Genomic DNA, 23,635 nt, shown 5'->3' with positions numbered 1-23,635 from the left:
CAGAGAGAAATTAAGAAACTTGATGTAGCCAAAAGAGTTATCGTTACTTCCAAGCACCATCCAAAACTCCTAGAGGATGTTGAGAAGCTGTTGTTGGTGTGGATTAACACGAAGCATTTAAAAGGTCGGTGTCGGAAGCTATCATAAAGGTAAATTATGTTTATATTATTTACCAGTGTTATTTATTGGAAAAATTGATTTTTATGTTGATATTTTTGTTGCGTGTGGAACGGATTATCTGGATTTCCATTATTTCAAAGGGGAAGTTTGTTTCTTGATATGAGAAATTCACTATATGAGCTCAATGCTGGAATTAATTAAACTCATATCTCAAGGTTCCACTGTATACATATTTATCACTTCCAATAACTTTTACTAACCAGGATTATTGATGTATTTAACTCAGCATGATGTCCTGAACAGGGTAAACATTTTAATAATTGCTGTTTAATAATTTTTCTTGAGTCTTATAATAATGCATACTTATTTCAGGCTGTTGCATTTCAATGAACCAATTGACTTTAAGGGGGCAGGTATTGGACGAAATCAAAAGGAATGGTTTGGTGCAGAAACTTCATATGCTGGAATTATTCAGCCTTTGGAGAGATGTGCTGAAATGGCTTCATATATCACAGTAAAATCTGCTGTTAATGTTGGTGCTGAACCTTTTAGCCATGTTAAAGTACCTATTGGAAGAAAAGATTTTGTGCATGAGTAAGTAAGAATGAAATTTTTACATTATGAAATATTAAAAAATTTTATAAACCCATTTAAAAATTTTATGAACCCTGATGCATTATACATTTTCTAATTACTTTTTTGATGATTTTCATATAAAATTTTTCCATTAAATTTTAGTTATGATCTTGATTTAAAATAATGTCTGTCTGCTTAAAGATGACGGATGCTAAAAATTTCATGAGTTTCAGTTTTTAGAAGTTTATTTTTCGTATTTTTGATGTTATCAGGTCAGTATTCCGTTTGATGCCTTTGTATTTATTCACTAGAAGCTCTGTAGATCATAGTCATAAAATCAAATGCAGTCGATTTCTTAGTCATGCCTAGCTTATGTAGAAGTTACACCAGGCGCATAGCCAGGGGTGGGTGCCCAGGCACCCTCCCACTTCACCACTATATAAATAAAGATAAGGCAATACCACTGTATTTAAAGAAAGTGCTAATTAATCTTCAATAGATAAGACGTGTTTAAAATATTGCTTTCCAGCTTCCCAAAAAATTCATGTGATTGATCAAAAATGAATGGAAAGTCTACGATTTTCCATTTAGAAGTAAGATCAGGAAAAATCATCCTTCCTCAGCTAACAAGCGGCAGGAAAATACTTCGAAGGTTAGGGGACAACCTTCAAGTCGTAAAGCTTTTATTCTTTTACAGCTTTGAATAGCCCTCCATATCCGGTCCCACTTTCTCTCTAGCTATCAAGCCTAATGTCACTAAAGAAGAAAAAGCCCTTTCATTTCGGACAAAGCATCTAAAAGCATAATATTTAAAAGAAAATAAGTATTTAAAAAAAATAAGTTGGGGTATTTTATTTTGAAATTTGATACTTATTATCTAAATATTGCACAAAAGAGGGAAGGAAACACAGTAAAATAATTTTGAGTGATTGTTTTTTACATTAATTTTGAATTTCAGTTAAGTCAATAAACATAGCAAAAATATTAAGCTTTTTCTTGGGGGGATAATAATGTAAAGAGTGTGCCAACTTCAATGCAATGAATTTTATTTTCTTAGTCATTCAGCAATTTAAATTATTGTTATTTAAAATGATCTAATAGGGTTAGTCATCTAGCAATTTAAATTATTGTTATTTAAAATGATCTAATAGGGTTAGTCATCTAGCAAGTTAAATTATTGTTATTTAAAATAATCTGATAAGGTTAGTCATCTAGCAATTTAAATTATTGTTATTTAAAATGATTTAATAAGGTTAGTCATCTAGCAATTTAAATTATTAGTGGCCCTATTTAAATTATTATTAGTGAGCCTATTTAAAATAATTATTAAACTATCATTAGTGACCCTATTTAAAATGATCTAATAGGGTAGTTATAAAATACACAGATAAAAAATTCATTCACTGCCAAGTGATTTATTTAATTTTATTATTACCCCAAATGGGCAAATTGCCCAGAAGGGCTATTAATTTCGTTTTGGCATTTTACTTTGCCTCACTATAAACAGTGTTTCACTTTTTGAATTGTTGCCACCAAATATTAGAACCCTGCATTATATTTAAAGAAATTAAATAATAAAGATTCTGCATGAATGTATGTATGTTTCTAGCATTGTGATAAAACAACGGTAACTAGAGACATCAAACTTTGAATAACGTAGTCCTTCACTCGAATATAGGCATCTGGAAGCCCAAATTTGGAGTTTAGAATTTGCTTTATTATCTATCTATTTCATATTTTGCAAAACTTTAACAAATTTATATTAACTAACTCATCGATTTCAAAGCGAGCAATGGCAACACTGTACGAAAAAAAATAACATTTTTATCTCCAGCGTGTAAGATTGTATCGGAAATTCTAAATATATCTCTTTTTAGTTTATTCTGTGGTATTGCTGTTAAATTGAATTTTCATGGTTTAAGTGCGGAGAACATGATATTTAATAAATAAAAGTAACACTCAAAATGTTAAAAAATGTCCCTTTGGGTGTAATATAAAATTATATATTTGGAATGTGTTTGTGTTTGGAACAAATAATCAGATAATTACCGATTAAAAAAAAGTACGAGTATAAATCAAGAAAATTTAAATGGAATGAATAAAGCATATAGCCCATTAGTGGGCAGAATGTATAAGATTGATGAACGGTGCTAGTTCGACATAGGTTAGAATATCAGGGAGCTAGCTGAACGAGTGTTTATGGTTTTCCTCGTGTGTAAGGTAAACAAACAAGTTTCCGTTTGAGAGTCCTCCACGAATGTAACGGCATCCCTTCCCATAGACAGATAACCTTTGTCTGCTTTTTCCGTACTGATTTAAACAAGCAGTAGCAAGCATATATGAAATACTAATTGTAATGATAAAAATTTGATGTAATTGTAAGATCAAATATCATGTAAGATCAACATCATGCCGAAACCGCGAGTCAACAACATCCCTTTCAGAGGGAAATAACTTCATTGAAATGGGCTTTCTTTTGCAAAAATCGATGTTCTACACTATAGTTTTAACATGTTTATTTAAAAAAAAAAAAAAAAAAAAAGCATCTTATTTTTTGATCATAATGCTAAACAGAAAAATTTAAAAAAAAATCGATATTAATATTAAAGGGTATCACCGTTATCCTCAGCAGGGAATGCAAAAATATTGTTCATTTTTTCCTGGTTCATTTACATTAGCGTTTCTTAAACTGTGTGTGACTACCCCCTTGGGGGTTGCGGGACCTGCAGCAGGGGGTGGCTAAACAATTTAGCAGTTTTGATATTTCTTTAACTTATTATAATAGTTTTACAATTACCAAATATTTTTACACAGTGTATCTGAAAATAAATAAAGATAAGGCAATACAGACAAAGAAAAAAGGAAAACGTTTCAACATATTCTTTTTATAACAGAAACGTTCATTTTACTTGCTTTGCATGTGAATACTTGCATTTCGTCTGTTACTTATTTAAAACTTTCACATTGTTTTATGTTTTAAAATTAGAAATTAAAACTGCATTCGTATATTACAGTACAAGTGAAAAAATCTGACATACGCTTTTACACACGCGTATGTCGGATTTGTGGATAAGAGGATTTGCTTATGGGGTCGCACAAAATTTTCATAAATATTATGAGGTCCTGGAGTTCGCGAAAAAATCTCAGTGATAAAAAGGGGTCCCGACTGAAAAAAGTTTAAGAAACCCTGATTTACATCATAGAATAATTTAGATTCATAGCCTAAAATTTTAAAATGATATTTATTCATTTTCTAATTCTATAGTGTAGAACATCGATTTTTGCAAAATTCTTAAAGCTGCTTTTTTTCAGTTTTAAAGCTTCTGTTCCTTTTTAAGGAAAAAAGTAAACATCTAAAAATAACAGAAAATGTGGGTGCATACTCTTTTCTCTCTCCACTCTGTTTAGGAACAAAAGTGTATGGACGAATAAAACCGAGGCATTTTACTTAATTGCGGAAATCACTATAGAAGGTTTAATTAGCCCTTTGAGTAAACTATGAGGGATCTGGCTAATTTGGGCCCACCAGCTGCCAAGCGGTAAAGTTGCTGAACACTGGTAGTTTGGTCCGAGGTTGGAATCCTGCGAACGGGCTGGTTGCATGGGCGTTTTCAGGGTTTTCCCCATGTGTAATGAATATACGAGCCAGTTTCCCTTAGAAAGTCCTCCACGAAGACATCCCTCCTCTTAGGCAGATAGCCCTTGAGGCTTTGCCATAATCACACACACATACACCGGCCAATTTGATCATGATAAAGTGAAAAGTAATGAATCTGATCTAAAGTCTTTTTTTTTTCTTACAAATTTTGCTATGTCTTGTGTTACTAGAAATAATCTTTTAACTTGTATTGGATTAATACAAATCACTTAATATGGGATGCCTTTGAAAAAAAGGAAGCATGAATTAGAAAAAAGTGAAAAAAAAATTGAGGTTCTTTTTTCCAAAAACGTACATTTTCTAACAAAGTGGACTCTACTGGAAGCATTTCTTTCGTGAAAAAATGCAACCAATCTTTCCCTCTCATTTGAAAATTCTAACTAATACATAATTATAGCCATTATAATAATAGGTTTAATTATAATAAATAAAATAATTTTTAATGCATTCAAAATTCATGCGGTATGTGCTATTGTGTATTTAAATGTGTTTATCTAAACTGAAAATTTTGTTAAGTGGTAAAATTTTTCAATTTTTAATTACCTGCATTTATGAATTGTACCCGAAACATTAGTTTCATTTGATATAATCTTAATTTTATTTAACTATACTATTCAGAGATATCATACAGATAGTTAATGCTTCCAAGCTGCGCAGTTAGAAGAAATAATTTTCATAACAAAATTATCTCTTTAATGTTGGATATTAATGAGGGGACAGTTAGTTATTTTAATAGTTATTTTAATTATTATTTGAAGTTTTTCTTCGAAGAGCAACACTAATCACAAAGGAATGACTAGATTAAAATTTGCTAATACTGTCTCAACTTCACCGATTTTATAGAGCTGTAAAAGGAAAATGTCCTTTTTTATCCTAAATGTACTTATCCATATGCTATGACATATTCCTTGCTCCTATATCCAAGAACTGATTTGTTTAATCTCTTCTATTCTATTAAAAATTCTAAGAAATGTGAGAATCATTGAATTAGGGATGGGAGAAAAAGTACAAAGGCCTCTTTTACATTGAAGAATCAGCTGTAAATAAGTTAATCTGTACTGCTTCTGTTAATTAAAAAGACCGAATCGATATGCAATTTGATTTATTGCTTATGAAAAAGTTTAAATGTGATCGATCATATCTATTTTCTAAAGTGTTAGTGGAACTTTCATAAAATTCTAATCCATAAACTAATATATTTTCCCTTTTCTGTTTTAGAAACAAATTAAATACAAGGAATCCTATTATATTGACCATCTTCCTTCGAAGATCATCTATAAAAGTGATCGGTATTTCTGAGAACGGCGACTATTTACTTAGCAGTTCAAAATTGTGTCTGCAATAAATGATTGTCGTTTTAAAAAAAAGACTCACGGTATTTAACACGTTCAAGTTTCACACAGATAAAATAGTTGAATAATTAAATTTTATATTCAAATAATAACTTCCAATAAACCATTTAAATGAAGAATGCTAACAGAAAAACTACAAGTCCCTCAATAATATAAAAAGCCCAAAATTGCTTTCTGTAGCTTGGAAGTCGTTAACTCTTATCTTGCAGACAAAGCACTGCCTGGAATCCATCTTTATTTAAATTCAAATTATTGTTTTAAATTAAAAATATTATTACTTACATTGAGAAAAAATTGTGAATTTAATCTACCATACGCTAAGTTTTAAACAGTGTTTTCAGTATTATTCATTTTCTGTTATGAATATATTTGTTCTTCTGTGTAATATTATTAAATGGCTAAGTTTTAATATAAGTCTATTTGTACTGTATAGTGTCTTACGTTTTGGCGGCTAATAAATTTGCATTTTTGGTTACATTAAACCCATATGGTCGAGTTTCCTCATATGATTTAGGTCGGCAAAAAAAATATTAGACCTTTGCCGGACAAGATGGATCATGCAGTATAAGGCATATCAGCATTTTTATTAAAGTTTTTTAGATGTAACTAAGAGCACATTGTATGCTCAAACAAACTGGATGCTTATGTGTATAATCAATGAAGTGCACAATGTAAGCCAGATGCTATGGTTCTGCTGAATTCAATCATTTCATTTACTTTCATTGTAATATTCATAACAGCATATCATTATCTATCTCATTTAGAAGGAATTATAGTTAAACTTCAGAGACAACCTGGAGTTTTGAGAGTATATTTGATCATGATGGGCAAATATGTAAAAAATTAGATGTAGAGTTTAAACTGCTACGCATGATTCGAAAGCAAGTCTATCGAAATAATGCTCATTGTGATTCTGTGTTTCATTATTATAAAACTATTTTAGCAATCCCTTTACATGACCGTCTCATTTTTCATTTAAAATCTCAATTTTCAAATTTTCAAAAGACTGCATCATCCCTGTTTTGCATACAGCCATCAGTTTGTGCTGATCGTGTACATGAAATTGTGATAAATAAGTTGAACGTGATATATAAAGATGATTTAGCCTCTCTGGTATTTCTAATCAAAGAGACGAAACATTGGCGACGGCGTTTTATAAGTCAAGCTCCCAGACACGCCAGTTTTGGCTTTAAAAGCTTCAAATAAAATCTTTTTACCTAATATTGATGTGCTTTTGCATGTAGAAGCTACATCTTCTAACATCATGCGAATTTGAACGTTCTGCAAGTGCTTTGAAAAGGTTAGAAAATTATAATAGAACTATAATGGAAGAGCACAGAAATTCTTTGGCATTAATGCACATGCATTATACCAAAGAAATGGCAATTGACAAAATTATTGATATATTTGCCAGTTTACAGCCACGGAAAATGGAATTTAGCAATATTTTAATTGCTGAACCAAAATGAAAGGCCAGAAAAAATTTTTGCCTTAAAAAAGAAAAAAAAAAAAAAAAAAAAAGATGCCGTTTAATTTTGTCCAAAATAAATGATGTATTTACAGCTTTTATGCATTTAATTCAATATATTTATTATATAATTATATACAACATAAATATGGATTTGAGGTCTTTAGTCTTTATTTATCTTTATAGTTGTATTATGAAACAAAGAAAGATGAATTTCAAAATTATGTTAATATTTTAATAATCATTTTAAATAATTTAAAAACAAAAATATTGAATTATCCATTCAGTATGTTTGTAAGGTAATAATTATAAATATGATAATGAAATGCAATATATCCTTAATTATGTTACATAATTTTATTATTAATAAAATTCGTAATATAATTATTATTTATATTAAGATAACTGCCATTAACATAATATATTTGTCATGAAATAATCACCTATATATTTGATGATGAACAGTATAGCCATAGGAGTCGTAACCCCCTTCCCCCGAAATTTGAGCTGGCTACGCCACGTACACATTTTCCATTTTTTGGCCATATAACTTTTTAGTGGTGAATATTTTAGAAATTAATTATGGCACCTCTTAGTGTTATTACTTAACCTGCTTCAAGTTATATCGCTAGATGTCAATGAAACTGGTTTAATGGTGATTCTATGTAGATATTTCTGTTAGAGGATTATTATGACATATTTTTTAATTAATAAAAATAATTTTTTTATTTCAGCTTTAATTTAACATTTGACTTCAGAACCTATTATCCAAATGGGCTGTTATTTTTGGTCAAAAATGAGCGCAGTGCTTCACATCTTGCTGTTATGTTACTAGGAGGAAGAGCAGTCCTAAATATGTTTGACAGAAAGCACAGGCGGGATTCCTATCCTGCTTTCCTTAGTGATGGCAATTGGCATAATGTAAGTTTCTCTACAACTGTTTAATGCAATAGTTATAGCTTTCAAATCAGGTTAGTTTTGAAAATATATAAAGTGTATACTTATTTTGGGTATTGATAATTAATAATGATTAAAAATGTTTAACGGGGACTTGAATTAAATCATGAATAACAAAATTTCAATTGTAAAAAGAAATTAAAAGCAAGTAATCATTGCCATTGATCGGAAATTTTTGACTTTTCAAGGGGAACAAACCAACTCCCGTTCAATGAACAATGATTAAGAAATAAATACGAAGGTGTTTCGTCCTTTACTCAAGTAATAAGGCTATGCCAAACTGGCAATTTAAGTTAGGCCAAATATTTCCGTGAATTGAAGGAATCAAGAACCAATGCAGAGCACTAAAGAACTCATTCTGATTAAGCATTTTTGCTAATTCAGTTTTGAGTGAAAAGCAATTTATGCAGTAAAATTAATAAATTACTTGAGTAATTGTCCTACGACACCCTCGTGTTTATGAATTTTAATTCAAAACTATTTGTAAAAATTAAACATTGGAAATTGGTATTATGAAATAGAACTCAAAGTAATTGAAATAAACATTAGAAAATTACAAAATATAAGAAATATAATGCAATCTTTGCAAAAACAAATCAAAAAATAAAAATTTAAATTTAAAATATATATAATAAGAAAAAGGAATGTACATGAAGATATAAAAAGCCAGAAAAAGCATTAATTAACTTACGTTCTTTCTAGTGGGAAGTGGGCAAAGTGTTGTTTTCTAGTTCTTTGCCTTCTAGTTTCTTATTCATTATTTTGTAAGCTGTATTTTCCGTGCAAATCTTTCCCATTTTTGATGTTACTAAACTTTTTATATGATGATACAGCATGCAGTATACATAATTCATTACAAAATATTAGCAAATAATTAAATTTTTAGAGATTATTATTTTTTATGTACAATAAAAACCAGCTTCATGAAACTTCGCATAATAAAATTGCCATAGGAGTAAAACAGCAAATTAAATCATATGCCTAAACATTTGTCATTTCTAACTTTTAAAGAATTTTTTAAATTTTTTCCATTATTCAAAAATAAATATATATTTTATGATGCAAACAATTGTTCTCAGTGCTTTTTTATATACAAAAATAGTAGGTTGTGATTTAGTGTCATAGAGATGACCTTTATGTACCTGCAGTCACTGAAAATTTATCTAAATTAAATCAGTTGGATCAGATTTCTAAACAAACTACAGAATTAAAAGATAAAAATATGAAAATTGGTGTGTGTAAAAATGATCCATTTCTATTTTTTTTTTGGGGGGGGATATAGCGTATTTTATTCCAGAAAAAGAATGATCAGAAATCACTGTGCTGCAATTAATTTTGGTAAATGTTGATCTTTTGCTGGGATACAAGATCAGTGACATTTAGCAAAATATTTGTCTAACTGCACTTATAAAGGCAAAATCGGTGAGATATTGCTTACATATTGAAAAAGAAAACTTGTTACCAATAATGCTAAAAGGTTGCTATAATCGTCAAAATCAACCTAATATCTCTAAATGAAGTGTAACTATTGTATTTTGAATTCTATTGTATTTTTTCATGTATCAATATAATATTCAGGTCTTCCTGAAATTATTTAATTTTCTTATCAATGTATAAACTGACCTTATGTACACTAAGTTTTTATTATTTTTTTTTCACTTTTAATTGCCTATTTTTAAATTTGTATTATGTTGCATTATAAGTTTTACCCAATACATACACTTTGGAAAAAAATAAGTTATACGAAATTTAATTGCAATGCAGAAAATAATTCCATACATTTAACATTGCATAAAATTTAACTATTTTTTAATAATTAGATAGTTATAATACATTTCAATTTCACATTAATTTTAAATAAAGAACAAAAATTTTTAAGACAAATAAATAATAAAAAATTAAGATCAGTTAATGCATATATAATAAAATTTTATTTTGAAAGGCATTCTTAAGAATTTCATTTGAGTTTTCAGTATGCTTGAATTTAATTACAACATAATTAGTTAAAATATTTTATTTAAAAACACTGCGTATATAAATTTGTAATTAATGTATGCTATATATTTAACATTTAAACTGCTAAGAATTACTGGATTTAAGTAATTATAGAGTAAGCTCATATTATTAAAAAGTTCAGTTATGTTTTGTATGGAAATTTGATCAAGAGTGATTAAATATATAATTATTGAATATATGTTTTCAGTGTGATAATACATTTTATCATTTTTGACACTTTAGATTGCAGTTTCCAAAACTGGACGTCATATGATGTTTCAAGTTGACCACAAAAAGAAAGATATAACTTTAAAAGTTCGAAGGAGACTTGTCGTTAGATCACCACTGTATGTTGGTGGTGTTCCTGAAGAAATGGAAGCTATACATAGAGTCGTAAGTGCAATTATTGTTTTCGAAAGAAATTTTTTTTGCGGGGGGGGGGGGGGCGGAATTAAGAAATTATTATATTTATTATTATATCATAAAAATTGTATTTTGAATTTTTTAAGGTAATGGAAAGTTTCAAAGGATGCATTTCAAATTTCAATTTCAATGGAAAGTTTTTAGATTTAGCCAAAGGCGAATTACAGAATGTGGGGCAATGCTTTTCAACTATTGAACCAGGAGCATATTTTGCTGGTGATGCCTATGCAATATATGGTATGTTTTCATGGTACTAAATTAAATAAATTCATATTTTCTTGTGCGAGTAAAATAGAAATGCATTGAACTCTTTCCATGATTACAAATAATTTCAATCTTCTGTGGATGTGGTAATTTTACAAGAGTGATGTTGTACTCTGGTACTTATTTATATTCTCAGAAATGCTTCTCACTTTCAGAGAAGACCATCATATGCTGCTTTCACATATTCATTTGTTTCAAACGAACAACTGTTTTAAACAGTTTTTCTACCAGCTTTATCACTAAAAGAAAAAACAAACATTTTCCCCCTCTCTGTCACAGAAATTTGTAAGCACGTTTTCAACTACCAATCACCTGTCAGGATCGGATCCCATCATCAACCATCATTTGTAATGGAAAACTAGTTCCCCTTTTATATGGTAACTGCAAAATGATCCATAGTGATAATTATCCATTATTTTATATTACGGTAAAGCAGAAATATTGTAACAATTGTTCTTCCGAAATGTTATGAATGTGTGATACATTCGTTAAGGTAGTGATTACCATGAGAGCATTCATTTTACTGAATATCGCTGTTCTGTAATATTTTATTTGAACTAAATTATTAAAACACAATGTCTGAGAACCGAAATCATCAGGAATTCAAAGACTCCAGATTTTGAAAATTTTTAGATTTTTAGATTATTAATTTAAAGCTAGTAAGAAGAAATGTGGACACTGCAACATTGGTGCTTCATTTTATTATTTAGATCAGATAGAAAAATGCTAATCTGCCACAGTCCTTGCAGCACCAAAAACTGTTATCCTGACCAACATCAAAACAATGTCCGTCAAAGTATTGTCACTGGCAGCAGTGCTATTCCCTAGGCAGTAAGTGTTTAAAAGTGACATATATTATTCTCAATTCGATGGAAGAAAAATCACATTTATATTACATCTGTTTCCTTTTGTTGAGTATTATATTTTTCATTCCTAGATTTTAAAGGGGTATTTTTTATATTATTTATTTATTTAGTTTTTTGGCTATTTAAGGAGGTCCAGATATTGAATATTTAGTGTATTGTATAATATAATATCATGCATTCCACATTAAAAAAAATCATTGCTTTATAATGTCCTAATTTTTATGTCTTAATCAATATTCTTGATTAAGAACTTTTGTAAGTAAACTTAACCTCTCTTTTCAGATACAAAATTTGATTTGGGTATGAAGTTGGATATTCAAATGGAATTCAAAACTACGCGACAAAATGGTGTTCTGTTAGCTCTTTCCGAAAAGTTTGGGATCCCATCTATAGCACTGGAATTGTATAATGGAAGTGTAAGTTAATCTATCCAATAAAATGTTTTTTTATATATTTTAAAATTTTTTTTCCTTATGACAGATATGTGTAATTTTTCAGTTTTAAATACTGTGGGGAAGGTTATTAAAGAATCTCACTTTTTACTAAAGTTAACCACCAACAAAGTGTACTTTTAATCTATTCATATTTTTATTCATTTTCAGCCATATTAAATTTGAGTGAATTTACATAGATAATAATAAAATACAGAATAATATTTTTTTAACCTGAGATCATCACAAAATTATTTGCTATTACATTTATCAAATATTCAAAAAATTACCAGATATCTGAGTTTAAAAGTTTTATCTGAAAATTTATAGTATACTTTTTCTATGACTTGGCATGTCAAATAAAAGCTGTCAAATTTTTCATGAGTAGCACCATTTTTTGGATTTACTTCTGAATATAGTTAATGTGACCAAGAAGAATTTGCAATAATATTGTGAAAAGTTGTTTTGCTTGTACTTAAGCAGTTAGTCTGTGTGTGAATGTAACATTTCTCATAGAAATTCCGCACTCTCCTTATATAGTCCACTTAGCTTATTGTATATATCAGAGTTTCTTAAACTGTGGTTCGCCAAAAATTTTAGCAATTTTGATATTTTTTTAAGTTATTATATTATAATAATTTTACAATTACCAAATATTTTTACACAGTGTATAGGAAAGTAGATAAAGATAAGACAGTGCAGGCAAAGACAAAATCATAACACTTTTTTTTGTAATATAAACGTTCATTTTACTTGCTTTTGCACATGATGCTGTCATTTCGTTTGTTACTTATTTAAAATTTTCACATTGTTCTATGTCTTAAAATTAGAAATTAAAGTTAATGACCTAAAACTGCAATAGTATATTACAGTGCAAGTGAAAAAATTGACAGTTACCTTCACACGCGTGTCAGATTTGTGCAATGCTTATGGGGTCCTGCAAAATTTTAGCAAATATTATGGGGTCCTGGATCGCCCCCCCAAAAAAAATCTGTGATAAAAAGGGTTCACAACTGAAAGAAGTTTAAGAAGCCCTAGTATACAAAGCAGAAACTTGTGATGAATAATATTTCAGGTTTGTGTAATATTTCATAGAAATTTTCATTCTTCCCTAATACGAATACAAGAGAAATTCAGCAATTTAAAACTCATTTTCAAATGCATTATAAATTGTATTATCATCAAGATGTGTTTTTTTTTCAATGTTTTTATCTCTGATAACATTAATGTGGCCATATTAGCAATAGCAGATGATGTTAGCCAGATGAAATTCTCCCCCTCCCCCCAAAAAAAATCTAATCAAAAGTTTTTACATAGCTTTGAATTGAATGATATTTTTCAAGTTCCTTTGTCAATATTCATCTTTTAAAGTCATTTATAAATTAGCTTCTTGATTTCTAACCATGATTATTTTTTCATTACTTATAGAGTCTTTTTTTAATATTTTTAATTCTGGTTTAATTTAGGTAACAGAATGGACATTTTCTTTAGATTAAATGCTTGAAAATACAGTTAAATGTTTAATATTTTTCTATTAATTCTGAGTTATTTTTCTTTTTTGTATTTTTTAAATGTTCCTAGATTATCTTTTGTGTATTTTTTAAATGTTCCTAGATTAACCATCACCCTCAGTATTACTCCAGTTAATTGAGAGGCGACTGTATTTTTTTTTATTATCAACTGTATCTTTAATTTATTATGCCTGTATAGTCTAGGATCTCTGACCTTAAATTTAAACTTATAGGTGATGATTTCAGTCATTCTTGGAAATGAAGAAAAGCCTTTCAGCGCAGTAAGAAGTTTTGAATCAGCTTATCATATTTGTGATGGCCAATGGCATATGATTACAGCTCAGTATGATTATAAAACAGTCACTTTGAAAGTTGATTTGTTTGATGTGGCTGTAGGATTAAGTCAAAGTATACCACTGGAACCCAACACTGCGAGTCCATTATATATTGGGGGAATTCCTGGTAAGGCACTACAATATATTTTTTCTTGGATGTATTTTGTAACTATTTGTTTTTATATCCATCTAATATATAATTATCAATTTTCCTTAATTCAATTCCATTACATTTTATATTTCGTAATGAATATAATTCTAGAAGTTTGTGTGAAGTTGTTGAGACACTACTTTTTTTTTTTTTGGTAAGATTTTTAATATGGAGATATTGCATTTATTTCCAGTTTCTCTTTGGCTGAAATTACTGTTGTTAGCTTATCTTTGTATTCTGGGCTAGCTGTTATTTCATTTGCATATACCATATTTGTACACCATATTTTTTTTAATGTATGTTATGTCTTATAGGATTGTGTATATTTAAAACTGTACATCTCTGACTACCTGCAGTTACATCCAATTTATCTCCGTAAATAAATAAATAATTTTTTATTATAATATTTTGTCTTATAAAGGAGTTGAGGAAACATCAACTGCAATTATGTTTAAAATATACTTTTAATGAAATAATAGCATACTCAGTAAAAGATATTTTCATAGATAATTCATGTGAATAAATTATTTACTGAAGTGATGAGAGCTAGTAAAAATCATTTGGATTCATATATATATATATATGTATTGCCTGTAAAATATATGTGATACACGTTTGCACATGCCTGCTATATATTGGATATCGCAACCCAAATACATCCAAACCGAAACCGAAATGCATGCTAATTTTATTAATTTATTGGTCTTTTTGAGTAGCTACTGCAATGAAATCTCCTTGATATGTGTGCATATATACTTAAAAAAATAGAAAATTTGTTTGGGGTTATATTTTTATTTGGGGTATCCATTGTCATGTAATTATTTAGAAATGTGTCTGTGTGTTAAATTTTTTAGGTGCTTTAAAGTGTCTCTAGTGTACTGTTTTGATTTACTGTTGACAGTTAATGATGTTTTTAGTATGACTGTAAAGTACTAATTTGTGGTTATTTAGCATGTCTATTAAACTTTGATAATTCAGGATGTACAGCATGGCTCAAAAGTATTACACACCGAGTTGTATGTGTATTTGATTTGGTTATAAGCCATTCTGTATTTCAGAATGTGTTTGGTAAGGGAACAAACTATTAGACTTTGAATTGTGTGTAAATTATTGCTGAATATTCCTAAAGTTATGATTCTTGCCTGCTATTCACTGGCCAAATAGCCATCTAAAATGTTCTGATAAAGTTTTTATTAAGCACAGAAGCTGGTATCTATTGCATGAAGTATTTTTTATAATTCTTAAATTTTATATTTTCTGTATTTCTGCAAAATATTCTTCATGCATAAATTGTAGTTATGCTTCATAATTTCTTATTACTGTTATAATTTAGAAGAGAATTATTTCCAAGCTTGTCATCTTCTTATATATGAAGTAATTATATTGTGTTTTTTCATATGCATTACCTTATTGCAAATTTCATTTTATACTTAGCTGATATAATTTTTTTTAAAAGGTTGATAATTAGAACTTCAAGTAAATTTTATTCAGTGCTAGTATATGAAGCTGTAGTTAAAATTATTTATTTTTAACATCATGTCATAATCATTTCATTATTACTTTTTTTTTTTTTTTTAGATGATATGCCTACAGGTGCTATCCATAACAGAAATAATTTTATGGGCTGTCTAAGGAATGTTGCTATAAATGATCGTAGAGTTGAATGGATTGATATGGCTGCAAGACATAATGTTCTTCCTCATGCATGTCCTACTTTTTAATGCAGATTGTTCTATAAATCAATTATTCAGTTTTCTATGTGGCTAGTAGAGTAATTTTGACTGTTTTTTCTAATCATATATGAAATAAAGAGCTTGTATTTGAACATGAATTGTTGTAAATCAAAGTAAGAAGTATTTGTTCTGAAGTTAGAAATAATTTTTGTTTTGTATATAGATAGGATTAGATCTTAGATCTCTCTTAAATGATAAATTAAAAGAGGTTTATATAAATTATTGCCTATATTTTATGTGTTTCATAATATGAGAACTCTGGAAAATCAATTAAAGTGCATAAATTCATTTATAAAATTAACAATGCAGATTATATTATTCAGTTTTTTATAGAAAATTATTCTAATGTAAAAATAAATGATGTGCTAGTTAATGGAAGTTATACTGTAATGTAGTAAGAATTTCATATAAGAATTTATATTATAGCTAGATTTTTTTTTTAGATTTAAATTTAAAAATTATTATATACACTCTTAAAAAGCATCATCTGCAATTAGATTACTATACATTATACATTTTCAAAGCAAAATCTGCATTATGGAGACTTTGTAAGAAAAGAGAAAATTCATAATCAAACATATTTTATCCCATTTGTTTTTACTTTTTTTTTTTATTTAAAAGTATATCTTCCCTTGAAAATTTGTAATGTTAATTGATTATGCCATTTTTTAACTTCTTAATGTTTACATATAAATGTAGATATTGATAATCAAATTTTGCTATTTTAATGTAGTTATTATGTAAAGCACGAAATGCATTCATTTTACAATTCGTGTTAATATTGTGGATGTGCAATCTGATTTCTAAAGTACATTAGGTGCTGAATAACTTTTTTCTGTTTCTCTTGAAAACCAGATTGTAATTGTTTATCTCTGCAATTAAATTCAGTGGTTGAATTTAAACATTGTGGCCTGTCAGTGCATTGTAAATTACAGATATATTCCATTTCTTATGTTATATTTATGTAAATGCTGTGTTCATTTTTCATGCTTTTGTAAAGTAATTTATTTTTGTTGATGTAAAAAGTATTTGGAATTACATTCCAAGTGGTTATTATTTTTATTACTTTTTGTTATTTTGAGAGTACAATAGTTATACATCACCCTGTTCATTAAGTCATAAAGTGTAGTGTTTTGTTTTTGTGAAGTATGAAAGCTATATTGTAAAATGTATTCTCTGTTTGACTTGTATGTCACACTGCCATTTATTTCTTATTTTGTTATTGTCATTCTTATCAATAACATAAACAATAGTCTAAGAAAAATCTGTAATATGTATTGTAAAGTTCTGAAGAGGTTATAGTGGTTTAGACTGATCAGCAGAGTTAACTGAAAATTCCAAAAATAATTATTTTTTATGCCTCTAAAATAGGGAAACTGTTTATCGTTCTAATACTACTGTATAAGTCTAAAAAACTGTTATGGCTAAAATTATAAAATAGTAACTGAATATGGTCTTATTTTTGTTTATTTCCCTAAAATCATCATGTGAATTTGCAGTATTATCAAGAGCTACATGATAATTAACCTGTAATGTAAAAAGTGAATGAATAATTTCTCTTGGGTTGCAGTGACTAAGATCTTTCTACATTTTAGTCCTTGCAAGCTAAAAGCATCATGTCTTGGATCATGAATGTCTTTTGTTCTGACAGCTGTGAACCCAGTCTTTATAGTTTGATTATACTTTCCAGTCAAGTCATGATGTTAGTCTGTCATGCATACAATGCATATGCTATACTTATTGAAAAGTGTAATGGTAAAGTGATTATTAGTTTCTGTTATTACAATAAAATTATTCAAGGCATCATTTTCTTTCATATAATCACTACTCATACACTGAAGTTTTACTATAATGAGATAAAAAATGAAAGTGTACTTTAGCTATCTGAGCCTTGAATACAACATCCTTGTTGCATGAGTTTCATCAGTATGTACACTTAAAAAAATTGTAATTTGGACATACTTACAATAGTAATTTTATAACTTTTCTTAATATGGAAATAATTGCTTTGATTAATAATAAATTGCTTTGATTTAGTTATTAATGATTATAAGACAGATTTTAATTTCTCTGGCAAAATGCTCTAGTAATAATTTAAAAATCAAATTTAGTAGTTCAGAAAAGAGAAACAGGGCTTTAAGATACGTATTTAAAACTGTAAATAAACAAGCAGTCGTATTCACAATTATATAAGGTCATTTAGAAATTCACCAGTGAAATTGCTTTAAATTAATGCAAGCTATTGTACTTTGAAGACTGTATAAAAGATATTCAGTATATGTTTTTATTTATGATGAGTATGATTTGATTGGCCTTGAAGATGTAAAACTGGAGTTACATCTTTAAGATTAATTTACCCCCCCCAACCTTTCTCCACTTTCCTTTCTTTTTCATAACATTTAACATGTTAGCAATAGTAGGAATGGTTTTAGACTTAATTCTCATCTAAAACTTCCACAAAAAGAAATATTCTAACTTGTATATTAAGTAGAATGGTCCAGAGTAATAGGCTTCCTTTTTTAAAAATCTAATCGCTGTTAGTGTTTAAAAATTTCCACTTCTGCAACTTTTCTGCTAAGTAGAGGCACATACAACAAATTCTTAATTATACTGCTATTTTCTTAATAATATATCAGATAATCTAAAGATTTTGTCGGCAGCCATCAGTGTTAAAATATCAAGTTTGAGATTATGGCATAAATTGTGCAAAATTCAAAATTACGCATTTGTTATTTAGAGAACATCATTTTTTGATCAAATGCTATTTATTCATTAAATTTTATTGTGAAATATTTCATGACCCGTTTAATCTTTGGTAATAGTTCTTGTGAATTTATTTTACACATATCCTGTTTTGATATAATCTACATTTTTTTTAAATGGCTTATCTCCAAGTTCTAAGCAACTTTTTAACAGCTTTAGACTACTTTCCAACATTGAAACTTAAATATGGATTTTTTTACAATTCCAAACATTGCATTCTGTTATAGTGTGTCTTGCCTTTCTGAATAATTTGGTTAAATTAATTGTTATGTAACTCAATAACAGGAAATGTAGACATTTGTATTTATTGTATGAAGAGTGGTTGTAAAATACTTGTACTCTGTTACTTAACTCTGTTATTGAGGCTGTGATTTAATCATAAATCAATGGAAATATATTTCGAGGCTGGCCTCGGAATAATTTAATCTGCTTAAGGAATGTAAAGAGTTGTCAATGAAACATGCAAGCTTTTGTGTTCTGTAGTATTCATGGTCTTTCCATTGATACAAAGTGCCAATACAACTATTTCTAAGAAAATATGTCTTGTATAAATGTAAATGTTGTTGAAATGATTTTTAAATAAAATGAAAATATATGTGTGTTATTCTTTTATATTTCTGCGAAAAGTTTTAAAAAAAAAACATTTTTAAAGCAAAGGTGTTTTGCAGTTATTGTCAGTTTTAATTTTCGGAATGTGTGTCTTAAATATACTATTTTATATTTAAGTTCGCTTAAGTTTTTAAAATTTTGAAGTGCTGTGGTTGTACCAGAAAAAAAAATTATTCTGTATTGATGAAGTACTCAATATATGACATTAAAAGCGTATTCCATTAATTACAATTATGGTACACATGTTTATAAAATGTGTGACAAATATAAAACAATGAACTGTTTTAATTTGCAAAATCACTTGAAGATCTTACCGGATGGCAATTGCCAGCACATTTGAGAACTGACAACTTGCCAGATTGCGTAAAATAGCCAAGAATATGGATTTATTCTATATCCTGTCTTTTTTATATATATGGAATTTTGCAAGACTTTCAGATAATACATATTAAAAGTTTTAAACAGCATTACCCTGAGTGATATTTATTCCTTTCACCAAAGAAGGATAATTTTTACATTTAACTTTTAACAATGATACAGCTTAGCAGCATTCTTACAGGGGAAAAAAAAATGAAATAAAGCTTTTCCCATACTTAGAATTTTGAAAATGATTTTAATAAGTGGTTTAAAACTGAAATTTTGAAAACTACTTCTAATATAAGAAATTATAAACTAAAGAAACTTAAAAGATATTACATTTTATGAGCTTCAAAACATATTTCACTGATGTTTTATAATGACTGTTGCCAATCATTGAACCACATTATTAAAATCCGTAATTTTTCATGTGCAAGTGATCCTGCAATAACCATGCTGTAAGATTTTATTTCATGCACATACCTGTAAAGCTATAAAATTTAATTGCGCCTTTTAAAAAGTCATACTTTCTGCCTACTTATCATTATGTTGTTTCTTTTTATAAACTATAGACAGATAATAGAAAAACGCCGGGTCTAGAGCCTAAAATCGGATATGCTTGTAGAAACTTTAACATGAGTTTAAAGTTTTTCAAGCATCAGTTTTCGCGAAGAACAAATAATAGTTTCACATTATACACTAATGGAAAATAAAATCCCAACACCAAAAAAAGAGTTGTGTTAGCTAAACAAAATTAGGGAGGTGTGTTTGCACATCTGAAAGGTAGCATCTATTCAAATTTCGCGCTAGGCGAATATGTGTGGCACTATTAGCATTACTAGTTATGCTAGGTAAACGAAATTAGGGAGACATGTTTTGCATATCTAAAAGATGACATCTATTCAAATTTCGCTCTAGGCGAATAAGTGTCGCACTATTAGTTTCACTGCGAACGTGCAAATCATGTGTATTTTAAATACGGAGATCTAAACTTCCTGTGCTTTATTATCATCCGGACTGAATATTGTAGGAAAGGTATGTGTCAAGAATGCCTTTAAGGAGACGACAAAGTATCAGTAACTTACTGAGTCTGAACGATACCATGTAGTAGCGCTATGAGAAAGTCACTTTTCTTTCGTGATATTTCAGAAAGACTTAGCAAGGATGTATCTACATATACTTGCCTGTAGCAGTGGTCACGGGAAGTACTGTCTCAAAAACCCATGTGCCACCACCCGAAGGGAAGACTCTGCGGCGCGTCACACTGCATCTGCAGAAGACATTCTAGCTTTTGTTGCACCAGAGTGATACATCGAACAGTAACAAATCAATTACTTAACGGACAGATTCGAGCCAGACGTCATGCAGCGGCTATACCACTAACTCACCGCCATTTGCGACTTCGGTGATGTCAAGTCAGAGTTCTATGGATTGTGGATTGGAGATCTATTGTGTTCTCAGATGAGAGTCGTATCTGTCTTGGCGCCAGTTTTGGCTGTATAATAGAATGAAGCCAAGTAAGTGCTTGGAATCAAGCTGTCTGCCACGTAGGCACATTGGACCCACGTCAGGATATATGGTAGGAGAACGAGTTTGCTACCCAGACAGTGAGAACTTTCATGTGACAGCAAACTCTGGTCGTTATTGTACACACCTTGCTAGAAGATATGTAAGTCTGATTGGTGACTGCACCGGTTTAGCTGCCATTCTTGAGCAGTATTCCAGGAGGCATTTTTGAGCAGCATAACGTTCGTCCCCATACTTGCTGCCACTACTCAATGTGCTCCTACAAAGTGTCGACGTGTCGCCTTGCCCTGCAAAATCATCCTTTCATTCTCCCATCGAGAACATATGGAACATGACTGGAGGGTAAATTCAGCGGCATCTACAACCATAACGGACCGTAGCTGATTTGGCCGATCAAGTGAAACGGGCATGAAACTCCATACCGCAAAATGACTTACGGCACCTCCACGACACAATGCATGCTTCCAACCAACGTTGTGTCGTCTGCAGTGGCTATTAATTAATGTACTACCACATTTGAAATGGCTTTTCTCTCGCGTACTTATACCTGTGACTTTGAAACATTAATCAAATAAATATGTTACCTAGACAAATGCTTTGCCTACATTTCATATTCCTTTAAACTTATTTTTTCTTAGTGTTGGATTTCAATACCCATGAATGTACATACCATATTTTCTCGCCTATCCCTCCCTTTTTTTCACTAATTTTATCATCGGAAAACTGAGAGAGGAAAATGATGCGAATAATTTGATTTCTGAAGCACAGGAAGTAAGAAAATAAATGAAAAGTAGTCAAGAATGAACTGCAACGTAACTATCATAATATTATTCCTTTACAAGAAACCTACATTCCAATATGAATGCACATTAATATTAACATTACAAAAATAAGATATCTTCATTTCTACTTCTCTGTAAGACTCTCGTCCGTTCCTATTATTGTCTCTGTTATCCTTTAGGTCTCGTATATCATTCATAAATAATTAGAGAAAGTGAACCTGCAGCTGACTGGTACATTTCATGGACTGAATATCAGTTTGTATTTGCTTCTCTGTGACTGATCGGTTTTTGTATTAGGTTGGCATAAAATTCAGCAGTTAGAAAGGAAAGGGTTCGGCGTGACTTTCCCAGGTAGCCTGCGAAGGGTTTGTCTTTGTAATACGTAAACCATCATTACGGAGACGAACCCATTTTAAAATTTAGGCGGTTTCATTCTCTGAGCGCATTGAGAAAAGGAGGAATTATGAGAATATTGTTCTAATTTCCATAACCTGACCCTCAAAAAGCTCAGGGGGGGAAATACAATATGTATAAACGAAATTATTGCTGGGTGTATAAAATCAATACTCGTAGTATCCCATTATAACGAGCGATTGGAAGAAGTTCTGTAAGAAAAAGGGGCAGAATGACACCTGATGTGCTGTAGCTGCCAGACTAAATATTTAAAGCAAAAATTTCCAACCCTTTTCTTGCACTGCCTGTTTTAAAAGAACGATTTTCTGTATCGACCCGCTTTCTTTTTCTCTTTAATATAAAGCTTAAAACGTAATACAAATACGTAAATAAATTAGTTAAAACTAGACAGAATGTAACAAAAATTTTGAAAAAACATGATTCATTAAATTTATGTTTTATTATTTTTTGTATTATATTATTTTTAATTTTACATGTATAAACAAATTTTCAGATCAAAATCACGGATTCATATTGTACAAGGATTCGATTTTAATCAATGTGATGGTTGCGTTTGATATGTTGATGCAATTTTTTTAATATTTGGTATAAAATTGTAATTATAATTCTTAAATTACTTCGTTCAAAAATATTCAATCTTTTTCTTGTTTTCTGTAATAAATTAGTGTCTTAACTAAAGTTTGCATTCATTAGGCAAGAATACGAAAGAGTCAAGACTGTTGGTTCGATAACAACTTTTATTTTGGAATATTTCCTCTTGAATGACTTTTAAATTCCAAAACTAAGAGTATCCATATGTTTTGAATAAGACTTATGCTTGTTTAAACATCCTTCTTCCACGCAGTCAACTCTTCTCGCATTAAAATAAATATTAAGAGTAAATATGTCGCAACTCAGCGGTTCTATAAAGCCATGATGGCACGTTCAGTATACCTTCTGAGTAAATATAGTCTTTTCTAATAATGGACACTCCCTCGATTCAGTGTCGATATAAATAAGTAAATGTTAGGACTAAAACCAAAGATAAGTAATTATTCTATAGTTTTAGCAAGATTGATGTTTCTTCCTTGCAATTCCTTTTGTGTGGCATTGAAAAATGAATATGTATCAGGGAAATAGAGGTTACAGCCGAACACATCGCGGAGAAAACGTCGTGGGAGAAAAGAAAGTAAAGAGAAAAAACATCGTAGTTCAAAAACATCGTGGTAACAAAATATCGTTGTCGAAAATAAGACGGTTCAAAAACTTCGCAGTTTAAAAATGTCGTTGAAAATGGCCGATGCTATTCGCACCAGTGGTGTGATTAGCCGTTTGAGCTATCCGCACCACATTAACCGCGCATG

At 29.6% G+C, this 23,635-nt stretch overlaps 1 protein-coding gene across 4 annotated transcripts in view; it reads left to right on the top strand.

Moving 5' to 3' along the window:
- LOC118184437 (laminin subunit alpha lam-3-like) overlaps positions 1 to 19,202 on the top strand; it is a 358,990-nt gene extending 339,788 nt beyond the window's left edge. For all 4 annotated transcript variants that reach the window (XM_085816270.1, XM_085816260.1, XM_085816249.1 and 1 more), the window contains 7 exons: positions 493 to 714; positions 7,909 to 8,095; positions 10,370 to 10,519; positions 10,636 to 10,786; positions 11,962 to 12,095; positions 13,855 to 14,083; positions 15,686 to 19,202. In XM_085816270.1, coding sequence (XP_085672396.1) covers positions 493 to 714; positions 7,909 to 8,095; positions 10,370 to 10,519; positions 10,636 to 10,786; positions 11,962 to 12,095; positions 13,855 to 14,083; positions 15,686 to 15,828 — 1,216 coding nt within the window. In that variant the 3' untranslated portion in view covers positions 15,829 to 19,202. The remainder of the gene's footprint in view (positions 1 to 492; positions 715 to 7,908; positions 8,096 to 10,369; positions 10,520 to 10,635; positions 10,787 to 11,961; positions 12,096 to 13,854; positions 14,084 to 15,685) is intronic.
- Positions 19,203 to 23,635: the final 4,433 nt, after the last annotated feature.

This window comes from Stegodyphus dumicola, chromosome 1, assembly GCF_044657685.1.
Source record: "Stegodyphus dumicola isolate Sdum_Otavi_A_Nest chromosome 1, ASM4465768v1".
In the NCBI taxonomy this organism is placed as follows: domain Eukaryota; kingdom Metazoa; phylum Arthropoda; class Arachnida; order Araneae; family Eresidae; genus Stegodyphus; species Stegodyphus dumicola.
The sequence above is the reverse complement of the archived record's forward strand: the minus strand, read 5'-3'. Positions and strand labels throughout refer to the sequence as shown.